Below are 24,740 nucleotides of genomic sequence, written 5' to 3' on the forward strand. Positions count from 1 at the left end.
TTGGTCTGCAGGACTCACACAAAAGGGGAATTTGTTGTATAGAGTTGGAAGTAAATGCAGAACAGGAAGCTACAAACTCCTGACTCATTAGTCTGGTTTCAACAAGTTACGAACATTATTCAACTTGCTTTATTCAGATTTCACGATTATATTTTCTCCACCACAATAATATTAATATCATGAAGTTAAATGTTGCAATTCTGTTTCCTCATATGTTTACATTGGAATATCTAGAGTCAAAAACGTACTGACCGTACCCACTTCCACTTTCCTTATTAAAGATGTTATCCATTAATAATGCTCAAAAAAGGCCTCAGTCACTGTACCACACTGTACTGTATCTGGCTGCAGTATTGTAAAGCCAACATGCTAACCAAGCTGTTTACGTTCGGCAGGTATAATAATTTACCAGGTTTCACATTTAGTAGTTGGTGTGTTAACATGATAACATTTACTATGTTTACTACTGCTACTCAACACAAAGTACAACTGAGGACGATGGGAGTGTCAATAGATTTAGTCATTTATATTGCCCAAATTTATCTAATGATTAATAAAAAGTAAAGAAATCTCATGAAAATGAATAGAAATGTTCAGAAAATCTGTACAGAAAATTCCATCCACTGAACCAAAACATCAATTTAACATTTCATCTTTAATATAACAATTGCTTTAACAATATAACAATGGCTACTGTATTTCATACATCACCAGACTAAAATAATCATCCTTTAGTTTGTCTAACGAGGAGTTTTATTGAGATACATGACCTCATGCAGTGGATGCAACAATCCAGCTGTTCATTTTTATTTACTGACGATACATTTGAAGCAGCTGTGAACGTAGCAATACAAACTTAGAAGGAATAGAAATAGCCTCCTACTTTAATATTTGATACATAAACTCAAATAAACAAACCTACATTCATATATACAGGAACAGTCTGAATTAAATAAATACCACAAGTACAACATTACACAGATCAGATTATCGCAATTACAATGAGATTGATATTTCCATGACACTGCAGCTGATGGCATGATTTCGCTTGATAATAACACCACACGGCTACATTTCCCTTTAAGAAAACACTGAGCTCAATGGGAATGAGAGCAAGTGGATCAACGCCAGAGGAATACTGTTAGATTTTTGTAAACATATTTAGAATAGACACGGTACCGAACAAGTACCGGCGGAGCCGACGTGTTTTCCGACTCAGCGTTCAAATGTTTCCCTTTTCGTCCTGCTGAATCCCCGGCAGGCGGCTGGCAGCGTGGTCAAAAACACGCGCGCAAATAAATAAATAAAAACAGATTCACATCCAACCAAACACGGCGATGGAAGAAGACGTAAACTGCGGATGAACTTGTTCATCGATGGACCACGTTTAAGACCACCACTGCACAGCAACATGCAACTCAGAGCCCCAGAAGATGAAGGCAAAACACATTCAACATATTTATACACATGAGTTATTTCTTGCCATGATAACAAACACCGAAGGGATCTTCCCTCCAAGGTAATGAACAGTCTCTACATGTAAGAATGTAAGACACTGCCTCAGATTAATGTCAGGAAATACACATTTTGAATTTCCCAACAGTGATTGTCGTTGAGAGGGAATTTGAAGGAAAATCCTTCATTATTTAGCACTTGGTTGTAAACCTGTGTGTTTACCTTTTGTTGCTGTGTATCCAGCCATTTCTTTTTCATGTTAAAATACTTGTTTCAGGTCGTTGAATTTCGAATTTCTGTGTCGTGGGAAAAGTAAGATTCATTCTAGTGGAGAATGTTTACAGCCAGCCGTCAGATAGCTTAGCTTAGCATAGTGACTGGAAACAAAGAGGAAAAGCTCGCCTGGTTCTGTATAAAAGTAATACAGTTCTATAAACGGCAAAAACTACACCTTTGGTGTACTGATTAGGGGTGGATTTTGTTGGAACGTGTTGCTAACTGGCTGATTTCTTTCCACCTGGTTCCACTCGCTGTGCTAAGCTAAGCTAACCGGCTTCTAGCTGTCGTTTTATATTTTTACAGGAAGTGAATGGTTTCACTCTCCCCATGTAACGCTCTGCAAAAAAGCTTATTTTACAAACGCTTAACTACTTTCAACACTGTTTTGTAGTGAAGGATTTATGTGTTTTCTGGGATTACTTGGCGTGATATGAGCATTAGCTGAGAACTTGTATGTACAACTGTGATTTTCCTACTGCGTCACGTCAAAATGTCTTCTGTTAAAAAGACAATGTTACACTGTTCCCTAAATGACAGACTTTCTTCTGCTTATTTCTTTACATAGAAATCACCTTTTTGTTATTAGTTTGCTTGGCTTGTAAATTCTTAAGGGCGCTGTCGCCCTGCAAGATGAGGTAGTACAGTTCCTTGGCAAAATCCTCCGGTTTTAACAAGGAAAGACGTCGGTCATGAAATGAGGTTGGGTAACATGAATATAACAATGCAAAGTTGGTGGAAAGAAAGAGGAACGAGTCTGGAACAAGAGTGATGAAAGCAAAAGAAGAAGAAGAAAATGCACTCACATGCAAATACTGAAAAAAAAAAAGTAAAAAGAAGAATCTTTCACATTAATTATTTTACAAAGAGCTCGTCCAGGTTGACAGATGACAAACAGCACACACGCGCCCCTCAGCTCAGTTCTCGCTCCCATCGGCTCGGGAAGCTGTTCACAGACGACCTTGCAGTTAGTCCCGCTTTTCTTTAATTCATCACAACAAGTTGGATCTCCGCTGTCCTGCTGTCCGTCCGCTCACGAGCCTCAGCAGCCGCAGTAAAGAGGCTTTCATCCGGTTGCTCCTGCAGGCTGCAGAGCGGCCTTAATGGAAGTTACTGACGTGACACTTGACGTCGTCCAGGCTCAAGACCGTCCCCTGGTCGTTGTTGTTGTTGTTGTTCTTGTGTTTGTGCTTCTTGTCGGAGCAGCGACACAACTTGTACTTTATCACCTGGGAGGGGCGGGAACGGAGCGGGTTACCATGACAACCCGCGGTTTCTTGGCTCAACGAGGATTGTAGGGGAGAGATTCAGCATGCATGGTAAAGTATCCACCGTGCAATTTCATATTTTATCCAATCATACGTTTAATTATATGTTCTGTAAGCTGTATTTGCCAATATGAAAGACTAAAACTTTTGTTTGTATTATAAGTATGGGAATCTACTCGTAAAATATAATTGGGTACATTCTGGTTCTCCTAAGGTTGCTAAAACACCCACATGCCCAGAACCAAAACTACAAACTACATGAGTTCAGTGTCCTCAATGGTCCGGTAACTTTATATCAGGTAATTATTTACAAGCAGCAGCTTTATTCTTCTATCTAATCACTTTGCCGAGGACGTCTCACCTCATAAAGGTAGTCAAAGAGCTCCAGAATGGTGAGTATGCTCGCTCCGATAAAAAGTCCCATCTGGCCACCGATGTCACCTGCAATAATACGATTCAAGCTGATAAAAACGTAATCGACCATACAGACAGAGAATAATAATAAATCGAAATGTACCTAAAAGTCCGGCCACTTCATACGCTTTCTTCTGTTCAATAGTTTCGTAGTTCAGAGCCTCAAAAAAGATGTCTAAAACCAGAATGTTCTCTCTGTGGAGACAAGAAAGCAAGTCAACACTTTATTTAAGTTACGCTATTGTTCATAACACACTATGCTGTAGTTGTACCGCAGTATAAAAATGCAGATCGACGTACTTAATATACTGCTCAGACTTGTTGTATTTCTTTGCCAGGTATTTAGCGGAGGCCTTGCTGGGGATCTTGACAAAGCTCAGCTCTTTGCTGTATCTGGTCATGTTGCACGGCGTCTCGCACACACAGAAATCGTTGTCTCTCTCCACCAGGAAGTCTGCACAGAACAAACCCAGAGCTCAGTTTGACCTTGAGATCACTTCTGCTGGGACTTTGAGATATAGAGATGTGTGTGTGTGTGTGTTTTGCATCTGTTGCGTAATGATTCGCACCCGACGTGGACGAAGCTTTTTTCTTACCGAGAGCCGGGTCGGCACATTCTTTGTACAGCTCCGGCGTGCAGTAGGGAGCGTCGCCTGCAGTCACAGCGACACACATTCGCAGCATAACAATTACTCTCTTACGTCATTGTAACTGTAACTCTACGCAACACACGGTAGGCAAGAGACCCCCTACCGGGCATGTGCACCATGCGACAGTTGCAGTTGTCCACCAGGTAGCGCGTTTCACAGTCGATGCGACAGGCTGTGATGCTGTAACTGTCAAAGAAGTCTGAATCCATCGCCGTCACCTTGCAGTCTCCCCAGGGAGGAGGGAGGTATATCAGCTGCAACAAGGACACATTACTTCTCATACAGAGGCAGTTTTCACGCTTTTAAAGCATTAGGTGGTATTTACTGTAGGAAATCAAATACAGTGTGTGCTGTTGTTTGGAAATAAAAATGTAGGTGTTTAAAAGTCCATCCGTGAATCAAAAAAAGGATGCGTTTCATTATAAAAGAAAGCATATACAGGTATAAAACAGCTACATGCAACAAAATATGTCTATATATCTGTGTGAAAATGCATTAAAATAGCTTTAAAGGATATTCTGGAGATAAATAGTTTTTGCATTTTATTCCTCACAGTAATACTACAATTGTATGAAACAGCAATGTTGCTAAAAAGAAGAGCAACAGGTAAAGAAACACCAGCCATCAGATGATCGTGCAGGTTTTACATAAACGCTGCGTGATTAAAGATTAAACATTGTACCCTCTGCTCCTGACAGGAAACAAACGTCTGGAAGCCGGGCGCCACGCCGAACCCGAGCTGGTCAATGAAGGACGGCTCGTCCTGACTGTGGATCTGAACTTTGACCCCGGCTTCAAATGAAGTCTCATCTGCAGAAATGCAAAGAATGTTGAATCAGAGCAACACTCCACAAAAATGACATTTTGCCAATGAGTGGCAGTGGTGGAGTGTATGATAATAACACTGGTACTTTACCTAAATGTTTCACTTTAATGCAATATTATACTTTAAAGTACATCTCAGAAGCAAATATGGGACTTTCTACAGCTTCAGTTTCGGTTCAGATTGTTATTTTTCCAACCGTTCCTATCCAGTCTAAACCACAAATATGTTTATTTAGAATAGAAATCTTTCTGACTTTTTAGAAATGTGGTTCTCAAAGTACTTGTTGTGGAATATGATCTTTGCTGTAGTTTAAACTACAGCATATTAAGGATTTTGAATCAGCACAACCGTTAAAATCTAATGCAGAAAAATGCAAAATAAGCATTAATGCATCATTAATATTAATCCCAGAACATCATGTATGATAATAAAACACTTGGCTGGAAGATTACACTGCACAATGAGTACTTTTACTTACTTTTGAACTGCATACGCACAAACGTGAACTTAAGTAAGCTTTTAAATGCAGCGCTTTTACTTGTCGAGTGTTTGTGTGGTTTAAGTTAAAGATCTGAATGCGTCTTCTACCCCTGCAGAGTCTCCCTTTCCGAGGTTCTAAAAAACCCTCACCTGTTTCTCCCCAGATGGGCAGGTATTCATCCTGCTGAATGTCCAGCATGAGCTCCAGCCCGTTCCCCATCCCGCCCTTGGTGGTAAAGAGAGGAGGACGTCCATCGCCGCCGGCGTTAAAGGTGTAACACTTCCCGTAGCGAGTGAAGACCTGAGACACACGTCAGGGAGAAGGTTGCTTACCAAAGCGTTTCCACTGAGGGGCGGTGTTTTACCCTACTTGTGTGTATTCCACAGACATGGGCTGAGAGGACATGAGGAAAAGAAAGGTAAGAGGAGCGGGGGAGTAAAGGAGAGCGATTAGAGGGAAGTGATCAAAAGAAGAACTCCTGAGAGGTTCCAACCAGTGAGGTGAGGGAGACCAGCACGCTTTATAATGTACCAAATGTTACCATGGAGACCGAGCATCCCAGCCAGTGAGAACGCAGCCTTCATTTTTCTTTAGGAAAACCAAGCTGTTGGGTGTAAATGCTGTGTGAGGGACCAGCAGAAATCCACAGGGCCCTTTGAAACAGCCACGGGACTAAATGGGCAGATAAATGAAGAGTTCATCTCGCACTGGAGCGTTTAGTGCAGTATGAGTCACATAATCCACGGGGGGAGAATAAGGGAGAGAGCAGGGACGTAAAGCTAAAGGGACAGAAAGAGAGGGGAGGGAGACGGGGGGGAGGGTGGGGGGGTTCGTCTGCTGACGCTGGCAGCGGGCTGTTGTTCAGCGTTATGGCCCAGAATGACAGATCTAAGATTAGAGCAACAAAGCAACCAAGTAATTGTCGAGAGAGGATTTAGGTCCGGCCATCGGCCATTTCAACGTTTCCACCCATCTATCATGTAGTCAGTTAAGAGGCGGCTCGCTGTAGAAGCCAGACGTCAAACCTGAGGGAAAAAGCGTGTGTGCACATACACACACACACACATGTTTCTTTCATCTGACCAATCAATTGCAGCTCCACTAATTCCCTCCAGGGGAGAAAATGTTTGTGAATTTGTAATATTAAACGCAAGTACGGCGAAGATTCTAGAGGAATGCAAACGTTGACCTGCTGCAGCGAGAAAAGAAGTCAGGATCATCAAAGTCGTTAGGATTCATCCTCTGTGGACCATGATTTATGTGTGAAACGTCCTCTGGGATGTATTTTATGAGATATTTCTATCCGGACAGACATTGTCAGCCAGCTATAAGCAGCCAGCACGGCCAACAATCATCTGGCAAACGTGGCCTGACTCAAACTATCGCTTCTTATCTTCTTTCACCAACAGGCTGTCGGTGGCCTTCACTGCACATCTGTGACTCCCGCTGACACATCTGTAATAACTGACACAGCTGTCAGAGGAAGCTTCCCTTTCTCGGGCAAATGAAAGCGCGAACGTGTCCGATCCCACAGCGGCGGCACTCGCTGTACTTCATAAATAAATAATTCCATAAATGTAAGAACCGACGTGTATGACGGAGGCGTGATGTTCCGCGGCATCTTTATCGACACACTGAAGTGAGGGGGTGTCGACTGGCGGTTGCAAGCTGCCTCTCGTCGAGTAGCTGATGTGACAGATGTGGTAATACTGAAAACATCAAACATGTATGAGGCACAAAGAAGGGCCACAATGCACACGCCTTGTTCCGCTTTTTATCAGTGTTGAATAAATGAGGAAAAAGGTTTCAAAATTGTATGAAACACAAAGGGAAGATATGCGAGTAATAGGAATGTCTTTTTCTGAAGGTTGCGTTTACTTGTTAATTGCGACCTCTGTTTGCTTTTATCGCGCTTTTACTGTGAAGCTGCTTCAGAAAATCAATCTTTTTCTTCTTCACCTGCTGGCTGCAGTTTAAACAGGATATAATCTTCCGAAGCTCTGCGATCAATAAAGCTGCCACTCAGACACAATTCCCCGTGTATTGAAAAGCACTCATCAGAGCTCCGCTGTGATTAATCAGTATGCACATAATTATTTCACATCTGTTTTTAGAGCCACATCAGCTTTTGAGAGAATAAATCAACAACAAACGCAGCTGCTTTCTCGTCCATTTAGCAAAGTCTTACAATCTGTGAGTAAGAGGTTTCAGTCGGGTAAATTTAATCCATTAGTGCTCCGTTGTTGTTTAAAAAAAAAAAAAGATTTTCTCCGTTAAGTGCCAACACTTTCACTGTTATTATGCCGTACGCTTAAACAGCGATCTCTGGTAAAATGTCATTTAAATGCAACAATGAGCAGCAGGCGGTGACCGGCACTAAGACACGTTCACATGTTTCTGCTTCTTATTCTGCTGTTTGTGTGATTCCCGACTCATGATTGGACGACGATTTCCGTTGACCTGGAAAAACTGGGAGCCTTCACTCATGAATAAACTTCATGGAAATAAATTAAGGGATTAATATGAATAAGTCTAACATTGCGCGGCCATGCCAGCAGCCCCGTGAGGCTCAGAGAAGATAAACATTGGAATGCAGAAATGCTCAAAGTCAAAATGCTGATATGGTGATTTGATGATAAGTACACATCTGAGCTTAACAAATTAGCATGCAAAGTTTGGATAAATCCCGTCTCTCGCTCTGTAAAACTTTAAATATTGTTGATGACTCAAATTGGACTCGGGCAGCTCACAAACATTTCTCAGATCTTTTCTCTTGATTGATAACAATTATATATTTATACTCACTCTGCACTAAGCTTCTTACATGTGTGTGTGTGCGTGTGTGTGTGTAATGACGATGCTCTAAGTCGCTGAAGGTCAAAATAGAGGCAGAATAGAATACGTAGAGCGCTCTGAAACGGAAAGGCTTCCTTCAGAAACCCCTTCTCTTAATATGACAGAGAGGACCAAAGGCCCAAAGGCCCTTGATACCATTTAGTTGTTATATTTAAACGTCTCAACGACTATTGGATTGATTGCCTTGTAGTTTTGCTACAGACAACAACCTTTCCCTCGGGATGACTTGTGATACTCTTGGTGATTCTTGAGATATTTAACGCTATATTACCAACGTCAACCTCACGGTGGGGCCATTGTAAATGACAAAGGATCACCCATGAGTCATCCACTATCCTTTGAATACTTCACCCGAAACAAGAAGAGGAAGAAACAAACATACAGTATCTGTGTGGGGGTCAAAGTCAGAATAAAGAAAGAGCATTGATTATGCAAATTAAGGCCATCATGTCCAAAGCATTGACTGGTGGATGACACCTGGGGGGGGGGGGCCTGTAATGATCACCTCATCGGTTCAGAGGGCCAGTCCTCCTGAGGTTATTGACAGCGGAGGAGAAAAAAGCGGAAATTAGCTGTTAGCTAAATGGATTTCTGACTAAACTATTCAGAAATCCATTTAAGAATCCGAATCCAATAGTTCAAAGAAAAAAGCATCATCAGCGGCGCTCTCGCTTCACCTGCCGCTTGGTAGATGAGACATAAAGAACCTCCTCCTCTGCTTCTTGTATCTCCAGCTAACACACCTACACCTCGTCCCTCCCGGGCCGGCATCACTTTTCCCTCCTACAACGTTCCTTCCCCTGTGGACCCCCCCCCCCCCCCCCACCCCTCCCTCACACACTCCCCCACCCGCTTGTCCTGCACTTGATGAATATTTCACAGGCCGGCAGAGACGCCCCCCCCCCCCCGCCGCCCTCCTCCTCCTCGCCTGTACTATTCTCAGACCCCGGCCGGCCTCCCACCTTCAGAGACGATATGCCGGCGGGTAGAGGTCACCTGAGGTCGGCGGGGGCATCAGAGAACTGCCGTCATCTACAAAGCACGAGCGTGCTGACCTGTCACACGCAGGTGTTAAAAACATGAGATCTCAGCATCCAGCAGGGGAGAGAGGAGCTTGTTTTAAGTGGGACACTGTCTCCACATCCTTTACCTGAGCAGAAGTGACATTCAACCATTTAAAAATATCTCATTAGAGTAAATGTCCTGCATTCAAGTGCAGAATTATTGACAAAAAAAGGTATTCATTCTGCAAAAGGCCGCAACTGAGATATCATAACAGCTGGTCTACTGATTCAATTCTAATAAATAGATTATTTGTAAATAATCCCCCAAAAATGGTACAGTGCTTCAGTAAATAGAGTGAGTTCATTTCCATGTTTCTTATAAGACCATAAGACACAACTAATAAAAGCATTTGGAGCTCAAAACAATGAATCAGTTAGTTAATCACCATAAAATCCACAGATGTGGGCTTTATACAGTCTGAACATGTCACCATTGGCTCTGGAAAACTTTGAGGATGATGAGGATTCTTTGCTTGTTTTAGCATTTAAAAGCCCAATAAATAAATAACCAAACAAATCCAGAAAATGATTAATTAGCAATGAAAATAGCACCAACGCTTCAAATCCTGTTGATGGATGAGGGACGCTGGGATCCGAATCAGCAGAGAATTAAAGTGAAACCTCTCGCGGGGAAAAAACAGGGAAAATTCACAACAAAACAACACAGCAGCCGATGGAGGCGGCGGAGCCTGCGGGGCGTCTATCTGTCTCTGAGGACAACTAATTGTTGCTTTAATAAAACCCTCCGTCTCTGTGGCGGATGGACGCGCATTAGTACCACGCTGAGAGGAAATAACGGCCTGAGGGACGGTTCTCCCACCTTCCTCCCACCTTTTACTCCCACCTTCCTCCCTGCACCGAAAACAGAGGGAGGGATAAAAAAAGCAACTTTAAATAAGTACGGTGAATAATGAAACGGTCTTGTGCACTCGGACGCGAGGCATAAATGCCTTATTCAGAGCGGTGCAATTTCCTATAGAGGCTATAGCAGTTAGCCGCCCCTCTTATTCTCTCCCAACTGACCAGAAATCAGAGTAGAGTGAGATTGTAACTGGTTCACAGCTCTATGGCAGCTTGAAAGTACTTGCAACTGCTTGAAAACGGTGACATGTGGCATTCTTTTTGGCATCCTCCCCCCTCCTCCCCGTCTCCCACACATCGCCCCTGCCTGCCTGCCAGTGGCAGTCGTATGCAGAACCCGGGAATCACACCGGCAGCCTCAGTGGCTGCCCAGGAAACTGTGCGCCGCCGTCTCGTCACCCACAGCTGAGTAAACACGGAGGGACGCACAGCCCCCGGGGCCCAGGGAGGCTTCACTACAGCTGAGGGCACTTTAAGTACAGCAGACAGCAGGGTTAAATATATGTGCGTGCAAAAGTAAGACCGCGAAGGACGTGCAAACAGAAAAATAAATGAATTAAGCGGACATGATATTGCGGCCGAGCACAAAGTCTCCAAGGAAGGTCGATCCAAAAGGTGTCCGACGGTCTGAGGAAAAGCAACGTATCCTGGTCCCCTTAAAGCTCGTCTCCAGACAGCGGCACACAACAAGGAGCCTGGTGCCAGGAGGCTGGTGTCCCTCAACATTCCTCCCGTCCTGTAATGTGACCTCAACATACCACTTTGAGAAATCAGCTTGAAATGTATTTCAATCACCACATATGTAGGTACCTGCCTGAAACCAGATCGCTGCCATTTAACCCATCTTAAGCACGTCAGGAGCAGCGGGCTGCTTTCGGGTTCAGTGTTTCACTTAAGGAAGACATTTTCCAAAGTGTAGCAGCCGAGGATGAAACCTTAAAGGACAGCGAGGTCTAAGCTCTGAGTTCAGAGACAAAACCGGACACAAAAAGGTCAACGGAGCCCCGTTTCCTGTTACCAACCAAATAAACTAACATAGTGAAGCCAAGTCGATTCCGTCGCACGGTGTTTCATAAATGCTTTGACATGAATATATTATTTTACGATGATCTTATATAGGCGAAGCTCCACAGCCTGGACGGATCTCTGTAATTAATTAAGAGCCTCATAATGACGAGTCGTTTTCAAGTGACTTTGCATTAATCTCCGGAGACGAATGGTTGCGTGTCTGTCTGGCTGCAGAGCCCGTGGCAAAAGGTTATCCGTGGGTGACGTATTATTAGCTGCTATGGGGTTGATTAAACATCTCCAACCTGCAGTAGGTGGACGTTTGCTGGTAGCAACGGGACGTAGTTTTTCAAAAACTGTCACTGTGTGTGTGATCGTCTGAATCGTGGAACTTGCACGGATGTCTCCTGCGTGGAGGCCTAATGATATGCATTGTATGATAATGAGCCGCAATCACATTCCGGCAGGATGGAGGAAAATTCATTTAGGAAAAGCTAAGAGGTTGTCATCTCACCTGACACCTCGAACCTCCCAATGGCCCCAGAAGGCTCTGCAAATTGCATGTCCCACTTTTGCACATCCATCCTGAGTCTTCTCATAATGTACGCTGACGCTGAAATCGATACCGCCTTCACCGGCTTAATTGAATTGCGTATGTTAAAGTTACTTTTAATGACTTTTTTTTTTAATATTGTCAAATCCGTTTAACAGTGTTGGCGAGGTGCGTGGAAGGGGCAGGGGCTCCTGGTGCCTGCTGTGAGAGCTCAACCAAAGAAAGGCTGCGCGCGCTGTGCACATAAATAAGTAAAACACAACATGTCCCGAGGCGAAACGAAGACAGTGGGTACGTATGGACGTATGGTAATGTGTCAGCGGGGGCGCTACACATCCACGCAGGGACGCGCAGCGGGGCGAGTCTGACAAACGATGCGTGACACAAATACATCTCCGACCCTTCAGGACGAACCCTCGTGGAACACACACATCGCTCAGTCGCACAATAGAGCACTCGTGGATTTATTTCTGGAGTAGCTCCATGAATCAACATCTGAGTGGCTGTAATAACGTGGTTGAGCTCCTGGGGGGAGGAAAGTGGGGGGAGGGAGGGAGTGGGGGAGGATGAGCTGTGACCAGCTCGTACAGTGCATTGTGGAAAACCGGACGGGAAGAGTCACCGCCGCCCCCCCCCCGAGCTTTTGATTTTGAAAAAGACAGATTAAGTGGAGCACCTCGCTCTTTCTTTGCAGCTACAAAACCCCTCTTGCATCGCTGTGATTTGGCTTCTCTCAAAAAGCAAAGGTGGGACGAGCTCCCGGTAACGAATGCATCCATTACGGGACTGCTGTCACTTTTTGCTGCAGTTTAGAGGGCGGTAAAACTGCCAGGAGGGGGAAAAAAGGCCCTGCGGCTCTTTCTCTGGAGTGAACCTACTCCATGCGACGAATTTCACACTCTGCTGAGAGAAATCCGCTGAGGCTTTAGATTTGCCCGCCTGTCGCAGGCTGTTGCCGGATACCGAGAGATTAATTCACTTCGCAGATGGTGCATGTAACCAAGTCAAACACCCGAGGGTGCAGCAGTGGCGCCGTCCCCACCTGCAACAACGAGGGGAGATTCAAGCGTGCAGGTAAGATAAGAGACACACAAAAAATACCACGAATCCTGTATTATACACAGAAGTTTATATGGCCACAATACGCCGTTCAGAGTATAATTTAATGTATTTTAAAAAAAGTGTTCAAGCAGCTACAGTCAATGTTTTAGTAATAATGTCTCAAACGACAATGGGGGGATTAATGTGACACTGTGGAAGGGTCCTCACACATGTACACACTGAACACACTAAAGACCTTTAAGAAAATAATCTAAACTTGTCTTAAATTCATCTGAAAGCCAGAAAGACAACGTTGCTCTTCTACTGCTGGATGGAAGTTTGCCATCAACCTAAAAGTGCTGCTAGAATGTTGTGCACACACATTTCAACCGTTGACCTATTGACCTCCACCAGCGGGCAGCGTTACGTCAAAGATGCAGCAAATCAGACGGCAGCAAAATCACAAGATGAGTTTAAAAGTAGTTGGATGAATGTTTCTTGTTCCTAAATATTCATCAGCAGCCCACAGGTCCAGCTATGATTTATTGCTAATTCTATTTGGGGAGACTGAAGGAAAATTAGTTTTACTTTCAAGAGAAATGAGCCGTAGCTCGGCCGTTCTCCTGCACGGTGTTTCAAAGAATCAATCCTGGTGTTATTGCCTCACACTGTGTTTGTTTCTTTGGTGTGTTGGATGGATGTGTGTCTGTGTGTCTTTGTGCGTTTAAGGGGAATAAACACCGGACCCCGGCTGTGTCCTGTCAGCAGGAAAAGGACAGCAGGCAAGGACACAAACAACAAACCGAATGGTACCACACAACACTAAATTCACATTTATTTATGCCTTTCAGCAGTTTAAATGAACGTTTATGTGTGTAATATATGGTACATTTCTTTATATAATGAAATGAGTGAGTCACAATAGTCAAAATAGTTCTGTGATTAAAGAGCAACAGCTTTGTGTCATTGCGTTGCACTTTCCCTTCATAGTCAGTCACACCACAGAGACAGAGACGTCCAAAACAAACAGACAAACACTGCGGATGTTAAAATTGAAACGGCAGAACCATCAGAGGCCATTCGCCAGACGTGCAGAAATAATTGGAAGCTGCTGAAAATAAGAAATAATAATTTCCAACAATGATTCACAGACACAGTAACTGATGGAGGGAAGCAATTATAGACGCAGGCATTACAATCTGTGACAAATTGATTTGCATCCATAAACTTTTGTCTCCTGGAAATTATTTCTCCTGATTTTTCTCCCTCGATTGACTTTATGGATTTCAATTTTTAGTGCTGCTGTGTTGTTCTTTTTCACTGGGAACGAGTTCATTTTTAAAATCCCAATGAGCTGACGGTTAGTGAGTCATGTTGGTGGAAGTTAAGGGTCAGGTGTCTTCAGCCTCTTCACAGGCCGATGTTGCCATGGCGACTTAAATATTAAAGATGGTGGGAGGCTGACTGCTTGTTTGGCGATAGATTCACTTTAACCTCCTGACATCAATCGCTCAGGTGTCTGATTGTTCTAAAAGAGCATCCGTCTGTTTTCGGTTCCCTTTCTGTGAGTAACGATGTGTTCGAGCCGTCCTTCCACAGACGGAAAATGAGGCCGCAGACGTCTTCCTCGTCTGGAAGAGCCGCGCGGCTAATGAGAGGCGTCCATACGAGGCGATGGCGTCCTTGTTATCGAAAGACGCGACGCAATCAAAGGATGGCTTGATGAGCGCCTCGCTGCCGCACAAATCAGAGCAGCACCCAATCTGCTGCAGCATCTGTGCAACCACCATTTGCATCTGCGTGCGGAACTTCAAGTCGTGTTTGAAATAAGAGGTTCGAATTCAAGCTGGAAAACATCGGAATCCAAACGTGAAACCGCGGAAGCCGGCGAGAGGAAAACCGCCGCGGTGCTGCAGAGGATTGGAGGAGCTCTGAGGGCCGAGGAGGCCGAAACATGGCGTCATCATCAGTGATTTTAAGGCCCCAGCTGAACTAAATAAAAACTTTCCTGTTTAAGTCCTTAAGAGCTCCCACGTTGACGTTCAACGAGCTGCTCACGGTGTCCACGGTGAGTTTACACCCCAAAAACGCTGCAGTCGAGCTCGTCATCAGCTGCTTGTTTACGACAAACGAAAACCTGAAACTTTTCTTTTAAAAGGCCCGCTGCACGTTTTCTTTTTGAGAAATACTGTGTGTGTTTTCTTTGAATCTGCAATATAATAATGTTCTGCAATGTTGTGGTTGACGGTAACAAGGTCCAGAGAGCCCCAATGCATGCTGGGATATAAGTCCCGTCCATTCTGTGACGATGAAGGAGAATAAGCCGGTATGAAAAGATTAACAACTTCATTAGAAAATGTGATACGTTTTGGTAATAAACATACAACTTTCTTTAGTCCTGTCACCGCTCCCTCGATCTCACTTTAACTTTTTATTATCTGTGCTTCTTCAAATTCTTATAGAAAACACAATGAGCGCGACTCAAAATGATCTCCACTCGCTGGTATCCGCGTAGAATTAAAACGACAGCGTCCGTAATAAGGTGTCAGAGGGGACAACAGAGGGCTCCGATAACGCTTTATAAAGACACACACACGCACCCAAATCAGTACCTCGTTACCAAGCAACAATAGAGTTATAATGAGAGGGACCAGAAGGTCAAAATTAATTTGAAAGTGTAAGGATTAATGCTCTGATTGCTCAGTGCCCCTCCATAAGGAGGTTATTGTCTTTAAGTTACTTACTATTTTAATCATCCTCCGCCAACTCACAAAATGTATCTCAAGCATACTTTAGAATATGCAACAGCTACATTCATTTAAAGCTACTTCTTATGCTTCATATTAAGTCATAAAATGATTATTTTCATGTATTATGTGACTACTTGTATATGAAAGTGACCCACTGGGAATTATTGTCTTGGTTTCCTGGTCTTCAAATTCACCTTTTTGGCAGTAAATGCTTTTTAAACCGACCGTCCACTGTTCGTGGAGCATTCAGAAGCTAAAGGGTCATATATTGAGTGTAGCAGGTAGTTTAGAGCAGAGGAGAAATAAAAAGAGCCGCTATCAGACCCTTCCCCGCCCGGTGCACAGAAACACCATCTCCAAACCACTGCTGACGTTGCACAGTAACTGCTGGGAAGAGTGTGAACTTCCTTTCATCACTTTGCTGACAAACACTTACTTTGAAGGCCGCTGGAGGATTTGAAAGGCAGACGCGCTTAATTCATGTCAGAGGTCAGAGAACCAAAATTACAACCTCGGGCTGGTCCAAGAAGTTCCATCAGCCCTCTTTTCTTTCCGTTCTGACTGAAAACATGTTGCCCGGCCCCCTTTACTGAGCAGTGGACTGTCAGTGCGTCGGCGCGGGGGGAGAGGAGATGAACCGGCGGGGTCGAGTGCGGGCGGACAGCAGCATCTGCACCAGGCGACCCGCCGACGGGAGCAGAATACTAACAGAGAGAGAGAGAGAGACCTCAGCCATCGACCCCCACTCTTGGTTCACATGCATAGCGCCGTACAGGATGTGTTTCACTTCATTTCCTTATTAAAAAGGCAACAGTTGCATCACATTTGCAGCGAGCGTGTGGGAGGGAGACGGAGAGAGCGGTCCATTCATGCCAAGGGTGCGTTTGATGTTGAGAGACGGAAAAGGACGTTTTACTCATCGACTCTCGTTGTGGTTGTTTTACATCTGCGATGAGTCCATGTATTTGCCCTCAGGGTCGATCCACAGCCATCTCACCCCCTCCCGTCCGACACTAGTGGCGTATTAATTCACAGAATATCGAGGAATATTTTTACATAGTGCTGAAAGTCATGCACGAGTGCTTGTAATAATTAGCACTCAATGGACGAGCAAAGGAGATCTTCTTTGGCAGCAAGCAGGATTACACTCCACTTATTAGGGACTCCAATGGCGCCTTTCAATCCACTTATGAATTTCCTTATTTCCTTTTATTTACACCCGAGTTAATGGATTAATAAGCTGTAAACAAGACAGCGACATTTTATCACCTAAATATGCCGACATTGCAAACTTGTTAGTTGCCCACTAACACATTCAGCGAAGCAGCGTAAGAATTCGTTTGCAGTCTTGTTTGGGTGCACTTGAAGGAAGCACTTCCTATATTCTCTCTCTTGAAGGGCTAATTTCGGGCTCTTTAGCTGCGCGATGCTGCAGCTTGTCGCCAACGGTGTCCGTCTGCTTTTTGGGTCCGGACAGGCAGCGTACTAAAATGCACCCTTAAATGCACTGCCATGCAAATAGTGTCTCCTGTGCTATTTGCATGTATTTGAATAGCGTGATGGCACACATTTGGGGGGAAGTTGTCCCCTTTCTATGCAAATGAGCATCACAGGAATAACAGTCCAAATCATCGATACCACCCCGGCAGAAAGAGCGTGCTTATAAGCACAGCTGGGCTGTGAATGGTATTTTTTATTTTGTGCCCCGCTTCAAATCATCTTCTGAAGTCTCGCAGCCACGGTTTCTCTCCGTCACGTTTAAATATCCATTTTCTTCAAGTGTTTGAGGAAAGGCTCTGCCCCTCTTCGGTCGCGGGTTACAGCTCACAACTCGTGGTGCATCTCGCCGTTCCGTCTGCCCGCCGCGATCAAACACTTCCTCCCTGAGCGAGGTGAGAGGTGCGAGGCCGTAAAAGCAAAACACCGAGGGGGGGAGATGCTAACGTGCAAACGTTATGAGACTTTTAGCAGAAGGTTGTGAACACAATACAGTCAATAAAGATTTTTTTTAAAGGTAAAGCTTCATGAAAAATAAATGTAATTCATGGGAAATCATTTGTAAGTGAGCTACTCCCTGAACTTCAGACATTATTGATAGAAGGTGAACTGTAACCCCGGCCATTTTGTCGCCTCCCCCCCTTTTCCTCCTGCCTGTCAGCTTGCAAATGTCTCCCTATTCGTCTCCCAGCTCCCCCCCCCCCCCCCCCCCCCCCACATCCCTCCCCCTCCGTCAGTCTGCATTGCATTCTGTGCGATAATCGCAAAATGTCACGATGATAATCTTTTGAGAGGAGTGCAGCATCCAGAGGTCTCAACACACACACACACACACGCACACACGTGGAACGTGGCCCCCCGGCAACGTGCCGTCATTTCCCACAGAGGCATTACAAAGTGAAACTCACACGAGTCAGGCTGCGGGCCGGCGCTGGTTAACCGATTAGCTCAGTGATTGTGGTGGAAACGCCAGTCTGATGTTGCAAAAGCACATCCAGGAAACAGCAATCATTCTCCTGGCTGTTCTCCCGGGACGCTGCTGTGGAGAATGTCACCGCCTCCCCTGCAGCACACTTCATCTCCCTGCTGGTGGGTGTTCCTCTACCTGTGTGTGTGTGTGTTGTGCGCTCCGTTGTCCGGTCCTGCTGGCAGAAAACACTCAACGCCTCACGCTTCCCCTTCAAACTAGAACAGAAATCTTTAACATGAGTTCATTTGGGGTGGATTTTTGCTGCACATTAAGATAAACGAGTCATTGTAGCGAAGTCAGTGCAGACGGGCTCCCTTTCAGAACCTGCAGATTATATCTTTTTGTTGTTGTTCTAAACAACAAGCCTCCACCTCACCCCCCCACACACTTCTCTCCTGTGTTTGTCCGTGGCCTCGTTCATTTCCGCAACGTGTTTCACCCCTACAGCATGCAGCCCACATCCTCACCTGTCACCACAACCGCTCCCATCTGTCTGTTCTCACTTGGTGCCCCCCCCCCCGCCCCCTCGGCCCATTTCTCCGACCTCGTCCCACCGAGACGACGTCGGTTTGTGTGTGGTTCACAGAGAGAAATAAAAAAAGACATGAAAGCCGGGTTGGTTTGCATCTGCTTCTCTCTCTCTCTGTGTGTTTGTACTGCGGCAGGATTGTTTGATTGTTTAGTGGTTCAGTCTGCGATCACTCAGCTGTGTTTACAGCGCATGTTCCCGAGTTGCTGTTTGCGTGTACGTGTGTGTGTGTGTGTGTGTGTGTATTCCTGTGCATCTGACTGGATAACCTATTACAAAATAATTCCCCACGGTCTTAATGTCTTCTACTCTGTTTAACAATATCTCATATATTACACATATTAGTGGTACTGCGCTTTGTTTGAGCAAAATCACATATCGAGAGAAAAATGATTCAATTAATTTTACAAAGGTATGCGATTGTGATTCTGTCTGACGCGGTAACCATGGAAACATTCACCGCTGTCTTGATTTGAACAAGCACATCGTGTCGATCTGCACAAACACGAACCACTAATCTTCATTAGAAGAAGCACTGAGATCCTTCAAGTTACTACCAGGAACTTTCATTGGTCGAGGACTTTAACAATCCGGACGAAAGCCCCACATTACCTTTGGCTGTTGTTAATGCAGCAGCGTCTGAGATTCTTTGCATTTGACACATGAAAAGGAAGCCAAACCAGACATCTCACAGATTGATCTTCACCAACGTATATTCTAAACATGTGTTTTAATGTGAACTTGAAATGTGAAAACTTGTATTTATAACTATAACTGTCACATTAATGCAGTAGAGCTTTAGAAATCAGCGACAACATTCATAAATGCACCGAGGTCCCTTCCACCGCTGACATCCTCTCCGCCTCTTTGCGTCCCTCAGCCGGCCCGTGGAAACTCACAACGGGCCTGATTGAGGGTCGGGCGAGTACAGAGGAGCTTGGTGATCTGCAGCATCGTTCCTCCTCGGCGTCCTGCTCCTTTACTCCGCCCAGCCGCGTGAGTCACAGCGAGCCCCTTCGTGAGCCGGCATCCGGCCCGCAGAGCCCTGCCTTCAAGTCACCTGCACTAATCCTCAGGATAAATAAACCATGTGAAGAGCAGCGCAACCCAGCCGGGCTATTTCCAGCCCAGCTGTGCTTTCTTTTCTCTTTTTTACTCTTCTTCTCCCTCTTACCACCCGGTCCGATAAATATTCTTTCTCATAGAAAAGTGTTTCCGCCTCTCTGGCCGGGGCAAACAGAGCGTGCTTGAGCCGCATTACTGATCTGTCTAGAAAGCAGCGGGGGTCACGGAGACGCCGTGTGGCTGCTTGCCCTTTGACCACGTTGGATTAGATATCTCCGACGTTTGAGATGAACACATTCGTAGGGAGTTATTAAAGAGGCAGTTACAGTTAAAGCTAGTAAAAAGAATGATTAGGCTGCAAACTGAACATTTTTTAATTCTTGCATTTCAGCGACAAAACCGACCACCTGTCTTCTGCAGTCCTTCCTTCTTGGTTTGCTGCACTCGATGATACACTCGACTAAAAAAACACAAGCTACTCTGGTCTTAAGGTGGGAAACTCTAATGGCAACAGAGATAAGATAAGCGATTAAGAGACAGAAATGAAGATAAGAGAAAAGAAGACTTTTAATCAGCTAGTAGGTGCATTTAAAATGACGGTATAATACTGTAAAATACAGAGAAACTAGTGACATTTTAAAGGAAACGTCAGTTGTTTGCAAAGTTGGTGTATCGATAATAAACACGACTAGATGTTATTAAGATTCCCCAAATCAATACATGAATCCAAATGTAGATCAATTTTGAGCAACATTTTGATGGAAACAAGTACAGATTGTGAGCTGGTCTGTGTTGGTGTCGACTGTCATCGTTCTATTTGAAGTGGATGTGCATTTCAATGTGTCACGTCGTTGCATAGCGATGAGTAGTGATGAGATTGTTTCTGTATTGATGATAAGCTGCAGAAGCTGACGGGGATCTTAACACGACATTTTAAAAAAGACAAAAAGAAGGCTTCCATATAATAACTTAAGTGTGACGCTTAACATCTGCGGGGATGTCAGGGAGGTGGACGCGCATTGAAGGACTGGTTTTGAAATGCGCTCGTCAAAGTTTGGCCGTCCTGCTGCTGACAGTTGACTTCTGTGCTGAGGATTAGTCTCCATCACGAGGTCGGCGCTTTCACCTGTCCGGTCAGCACTAAATACCACTCGTTCAGCACTTTGGGACTGATATTAATTTAATCCTCTAAGTGTGTTTGCATGTCTGTCGCAGTGGGAATACGTTTAAGATTCACTCCCTGTGCACTTATTTCTCCACCTTTCCTCTTGTTGGATCTCGTTTGTTTGTTTGTTGTTTAGTCTTGTCTCCGGCGTTGGAAAGTTAAAAAGGGGGGACGTCACGGGAGCGAGGAGAACAAAGGGAAGGAAAAGGGCCTCAGTGAGGTGGTGTGGGGGGGGGGGGGAGGAGAGAGCATGGCATGCAAACATAATGAGGATTGTCATGCCCACAGGGGCCGATGTGAGGGATGAACTGCGCAGGGGTCGAGATGAGGGAGGAATGCAGACGCAGAAAGGAGGGCAAAAGGAGGGAGGGGGGGGAGACGGGAGACAAATGGGGATAAACACTGACATAACTTTTGCTGGCTCAGCGCGGGAGGATGCGACACGTTCCAGAGCCAAGACGCAGAGCGCAGCTGTGCTGACCCGCACGCCGCCGGCCACTGTGGGTGGTGGTTGTACTTCACGTCTGTCGCCTCTGGCCACCAAACCCAGAGGGGATGCGGGCCTAAGTATGTTCCTGCCGGCGGGGGAAACAAGAGCTGCCCCCCCCCCCCCCCCCCAGTTCCCAACACGGCCCGGCGCTGTCGGAGAAATCCGAGCTCATTGGCGGCCTCTGGGTTGCTTTTGTAGCTGAAGACCGTCGCTAAAGGAGCTTTACAGCCGTCCAACTGGGAAACCAGGCATGGGAGCAGCCTGCGTTTTGGTCCCAATCCTTCACTTCGATGGAGGCAGAAATTCAACCGCTTTTGTGATTTTAAACAGAGTCTCTCGCCTCTCCTCCGGGGTACAGCGCGTCTCACATTTTGACTTAAAAACATCTCCTCGAGACACGACAGCAGCGATCAGAGACACTAGGACACAACAAGCAGACACACATCTACCCCCCCCTCCCAGTGGAGCTGTCATAGGTCTGAGTTTGAGAAATAAAAGAGGGCCGAGCATCTGAGCAACGAGGAGGGCTCTCTGCTCCGTTCCCCTTAGCTGGAGTTCACTAGTGAGTGGGTTTTTATTAGCACAGTTTCCCATCTGCTTCACATTTACACGTCCGAGTCCAATTAGCAGAGACGATTCCCTGCAGCCGCTGAGGAGCAGAAGGGGGAAGCTGGGTGCTTTCCATAACTGCCGGAGCCATTTCTCCGTCCCGGAAAGTGTTTCTCTGGGTGAAGGTAGAACAATAACTTCACATGAGCCTGATTGGTTTTTTACTTTTTCACTTTTATGTCTTCTAGCATTAAATTGTGGTCCGGGAGGCTTCTCGGTAAATTATTGCAAACCTAATCACCATCATCGCAGCATGCAGGTTTCGGTTGCCTGGTAACAAGCGGGCGAGGGGGAAGCGCGACCTCCCAAACAGCCGGGATGCGTCCGAGGCAACACGTTCCTCTGAAAGACAACTCTGCTTCTCGTCAAACTGAAGTTTTGAATCTCAGAAGAATCCTGTCATATTGAATCTTTTTTTTTATTTGAAAAACGTTTTTTTTTTTTTTTCAACTGTTCCAACAAATATTGTCTCTGGCTCCTTTTGGGGCCACTGTTCTGATCCAACTGGTGGATTATTAAACACCGCCTTGGCAGCGGAGGAAATATTAGCTGCAGTAGAATGACAGGGTACATTTATACTTCTGCGACAGGCGACGACAACAAGCTGTCAACTTTCTGTGTGCCGTCAATTGGAACAGTGTTCCCCAGGCGTCTGGAAATAACTTTTGTTTTCCAGATAATGTGGTGGGTCTTTATTCTTTTTTTTTAAAGGAGTGATCCTGTCAATTCAGTTCTGAATATATATTCTTACCACATGCACCCTCAACTAGTTTCTTATCAGCCTCTTTTTTTGTTCTTTTGATCTTTTCCCAGAGAACAGTCAGTTGGGATCTTCCTCCTTCCTTATTCATCAAGCACTTTGCAATGAAACAATGAAAAGATTAACAATGCAATGCATCAAAGGACGGTCTTCAAAGGAAGTTTTGTGGAGCTGTGCGGTGATGTAGATAACAAAGGGAAGTTGAGAGTGGAGAAATAAAGGCCTTAAGTCTCTCAAGGGGGGACACCTCTCTGCTGCCACTGCGTTCTGGCCGGATGCAATTTCCTCGACGCTTCAAAGAGAAGAGAAATCGCTCCATCAGAGCCGAGAGCCGGGAGCAGGAGGACAGTTTAAGAAAAGCCTGGTGAGCTACATACATTTACTCCCAGAGGAATGATCCATCCCTCCTTAAAGTAGACCGAAACACGGAAAGGTCAATAAGATGCTTGAGTGCACACGCTCTACAAACAAGTATTTACACGGCTAACATGTGTGCATTTCATATTCCACAGCTGAGTTAAATTATTGAGGCAGAACTAAGCAAATGTTTGGGAACGTGTGCTCGAATCCAATCAGGGAAAAGTCATGATGTAATGGTTTCGGGGGGGTTCAGGAGAAGAGCACTCTGCTCGGCCAACAACTGCTGCATCATTAAAGGGCCACAGAACCACTACGGTCACAGTGCAAGGGACTGTTCACATTTTAACTTCTTGCTGTGAGGCTGGGGAAGACCTTCAAGGCCGCGTTATCTTTCAGGGATCGCATCATTTTCATAAAATAGAGGAGGAACATCTACGTTCCCAGTAAACCCAGAACCAGGACCTCCAAACCGAGGCAGCGGAATAGAGCTCAGCCACCATTCATTGCTCCTACTGTGACACGTCAAAAGTCAAAAGTCTATCAATAGAATTGTACGTGCTCAAGAGGCACCAAGAAACCCATCTAAACTCAAATGCTCACACGGTTCTAACTACAGATTTCACCAGCATTGCTTTCCTTGCAGCGGTTTTAAAATGGGTGTAATGCTACAAAAATGACATTTGACTGACTTTTCTTCCGCAGAGGGGAAATTAACTTGTTTACAGCAGAGGAATAAACTGTCACAAGGTTGAATTTGGAAGGATCACATGCAGTCGCGAAGGACGGGAGCCGTCCATTGGTTCATGGAGACCAGTGACTGTAGAGCGAGACGCAAACCGCCGAGAATCTACTGGCGAACCAGAACGAGGCCGCGGAAAAGGTGCAGGCAAGCGTACATGAGCAGCACTGACAACTGCTAACGGACTGGGGGAAAGGAGCCGGTTTACGCGCTGCAGGGCGACCCGGGAGAGCGGAACAGGTGTGTAGGCGGGTGGTGCAGTCGGGGAGATGATGGAGAGTCTGACGGCATCCGATTAACGGGTGCAAAACGGCAACAAAGAAAACACTGTCGTAATGTTGTTGTGAGGTGTTGATTCAACTTAAGGGTCATTTTGGAGGAAGTAGTTTGTACCACGGTTGACCTGCGTTATACTTTATGGTGGTGGTGGTTAAAAAAAAAATTACAAATCACTTCAGTTTAATGATTCAAACTCAGCGCTGCATCTTTTTTACACAATCATACACTCAAACAGTTTAGCACGAGTTGAGGACCATCTATGGAATGATTCAGATGAGTGTTAAACTCCCATTGCTTTAGGATGTGCATTTATTTTCCTTCCATCAGATTATTAAGAAAGTAAAATTAAGTAAATACAAAACCCTAAAAGGTGTAAACAGTGTAAAGCGGTGTGGCTTCGAGCTGCATTAAAACAATTTGTTGCAGCGTCCATGAGACCCAAATTTAATGAGCCGCCTTAGTGTGACCCTGACCGTTCAGAGATCGAAGAAGAGAGCATGAGTTCACTGAGTGAATTCTAAATTCAGAGAGGAGCCGTTGTTAAGAAATCAAAATCCATCAGAGTTGCTACTTGCTATTCGAGCCATGTAATAACCGACTTCATCAAGACTAATATTACTTCAAACTACATGAAGGCTTTCAGTGGTTTTGCAAGACATCTCCACTGGTTGAATCAAGGCAAGATGACATAAAAGTAAAAAATATATACAGATACAGGATACATATACAGCACCAGTTAAAGGTTTGGAAAAAAGTGTAATCTTCGATTTAAAA

At 45.1% G+C, this 24,740-nt stretch overlaps 1 protein-coding gene across 1 annotated transcript in view; it reads right to left on the minus strand.

The window, feature by feature from the left end:
* Nucleotides 1-501: 501 nt before the first annotated feature.
* The window catches only part of LOC120829556 (acid-sensing ion channel 1), a 31,351-nt gene continuing 7,112 nt past the window's right edge, over nucleotides 502-24,740 (minus strand). Inside the window, exons 3-10 of the mRNA XM_040193766.2 lie at nucleotides 5,520-5,670; nucleotides 4,746-4,873; nucleotides 4,167-4,317; nucleotides 4,010-4,066; nucleotides 3,714-3,867; nucleotides 3,517-3,608; nucleotides 3,361-3,440; nucleotides 502-2,960 (exon numbers count right to left, since the gene is read on the minus strand). Coding sequence (XP_040049700.1) covers nucleotides 2,832-2,960; nucleotides 3,361-3,440; nucleotides 3,517-3,608; nucleotides 3,714-3,867; nucleotides 4,010-4,066; nucleotides 4,167-4,317; nucleotides 4,746-4,873; nucleotides 5,520-5,670 — 942 coding nt within the window. The 3' untranslated portion in view covers nucleotides 502-2,831. The remainder of the gene's footprint in view (nucleotides 2,961-3,360; nucleotides 3,441-3,516; nucleotides 3,609-3,713; nucleotides 3,868-4,009; nucleotides 4,067-4,166; nucleotides 4,318-4,745; nucleotides 4,874-5,519; nucleotides 5,671-24,740) is intronic.

Source organism: Gasterosteus aculeatus, chromosome 2 (genome assembly GCF_964276395.1).
Source record: "Gasterosteus aculeatus chromosome 2, fGasAcu3.hap1.1, whole genome shotgun sequence".
NCBI lineage: Eukaryota > Metazoa > Chordata > Actinopteri > Perciformes > Gasterosteidae > Gasterosteus > Gasterosteus aculeatus.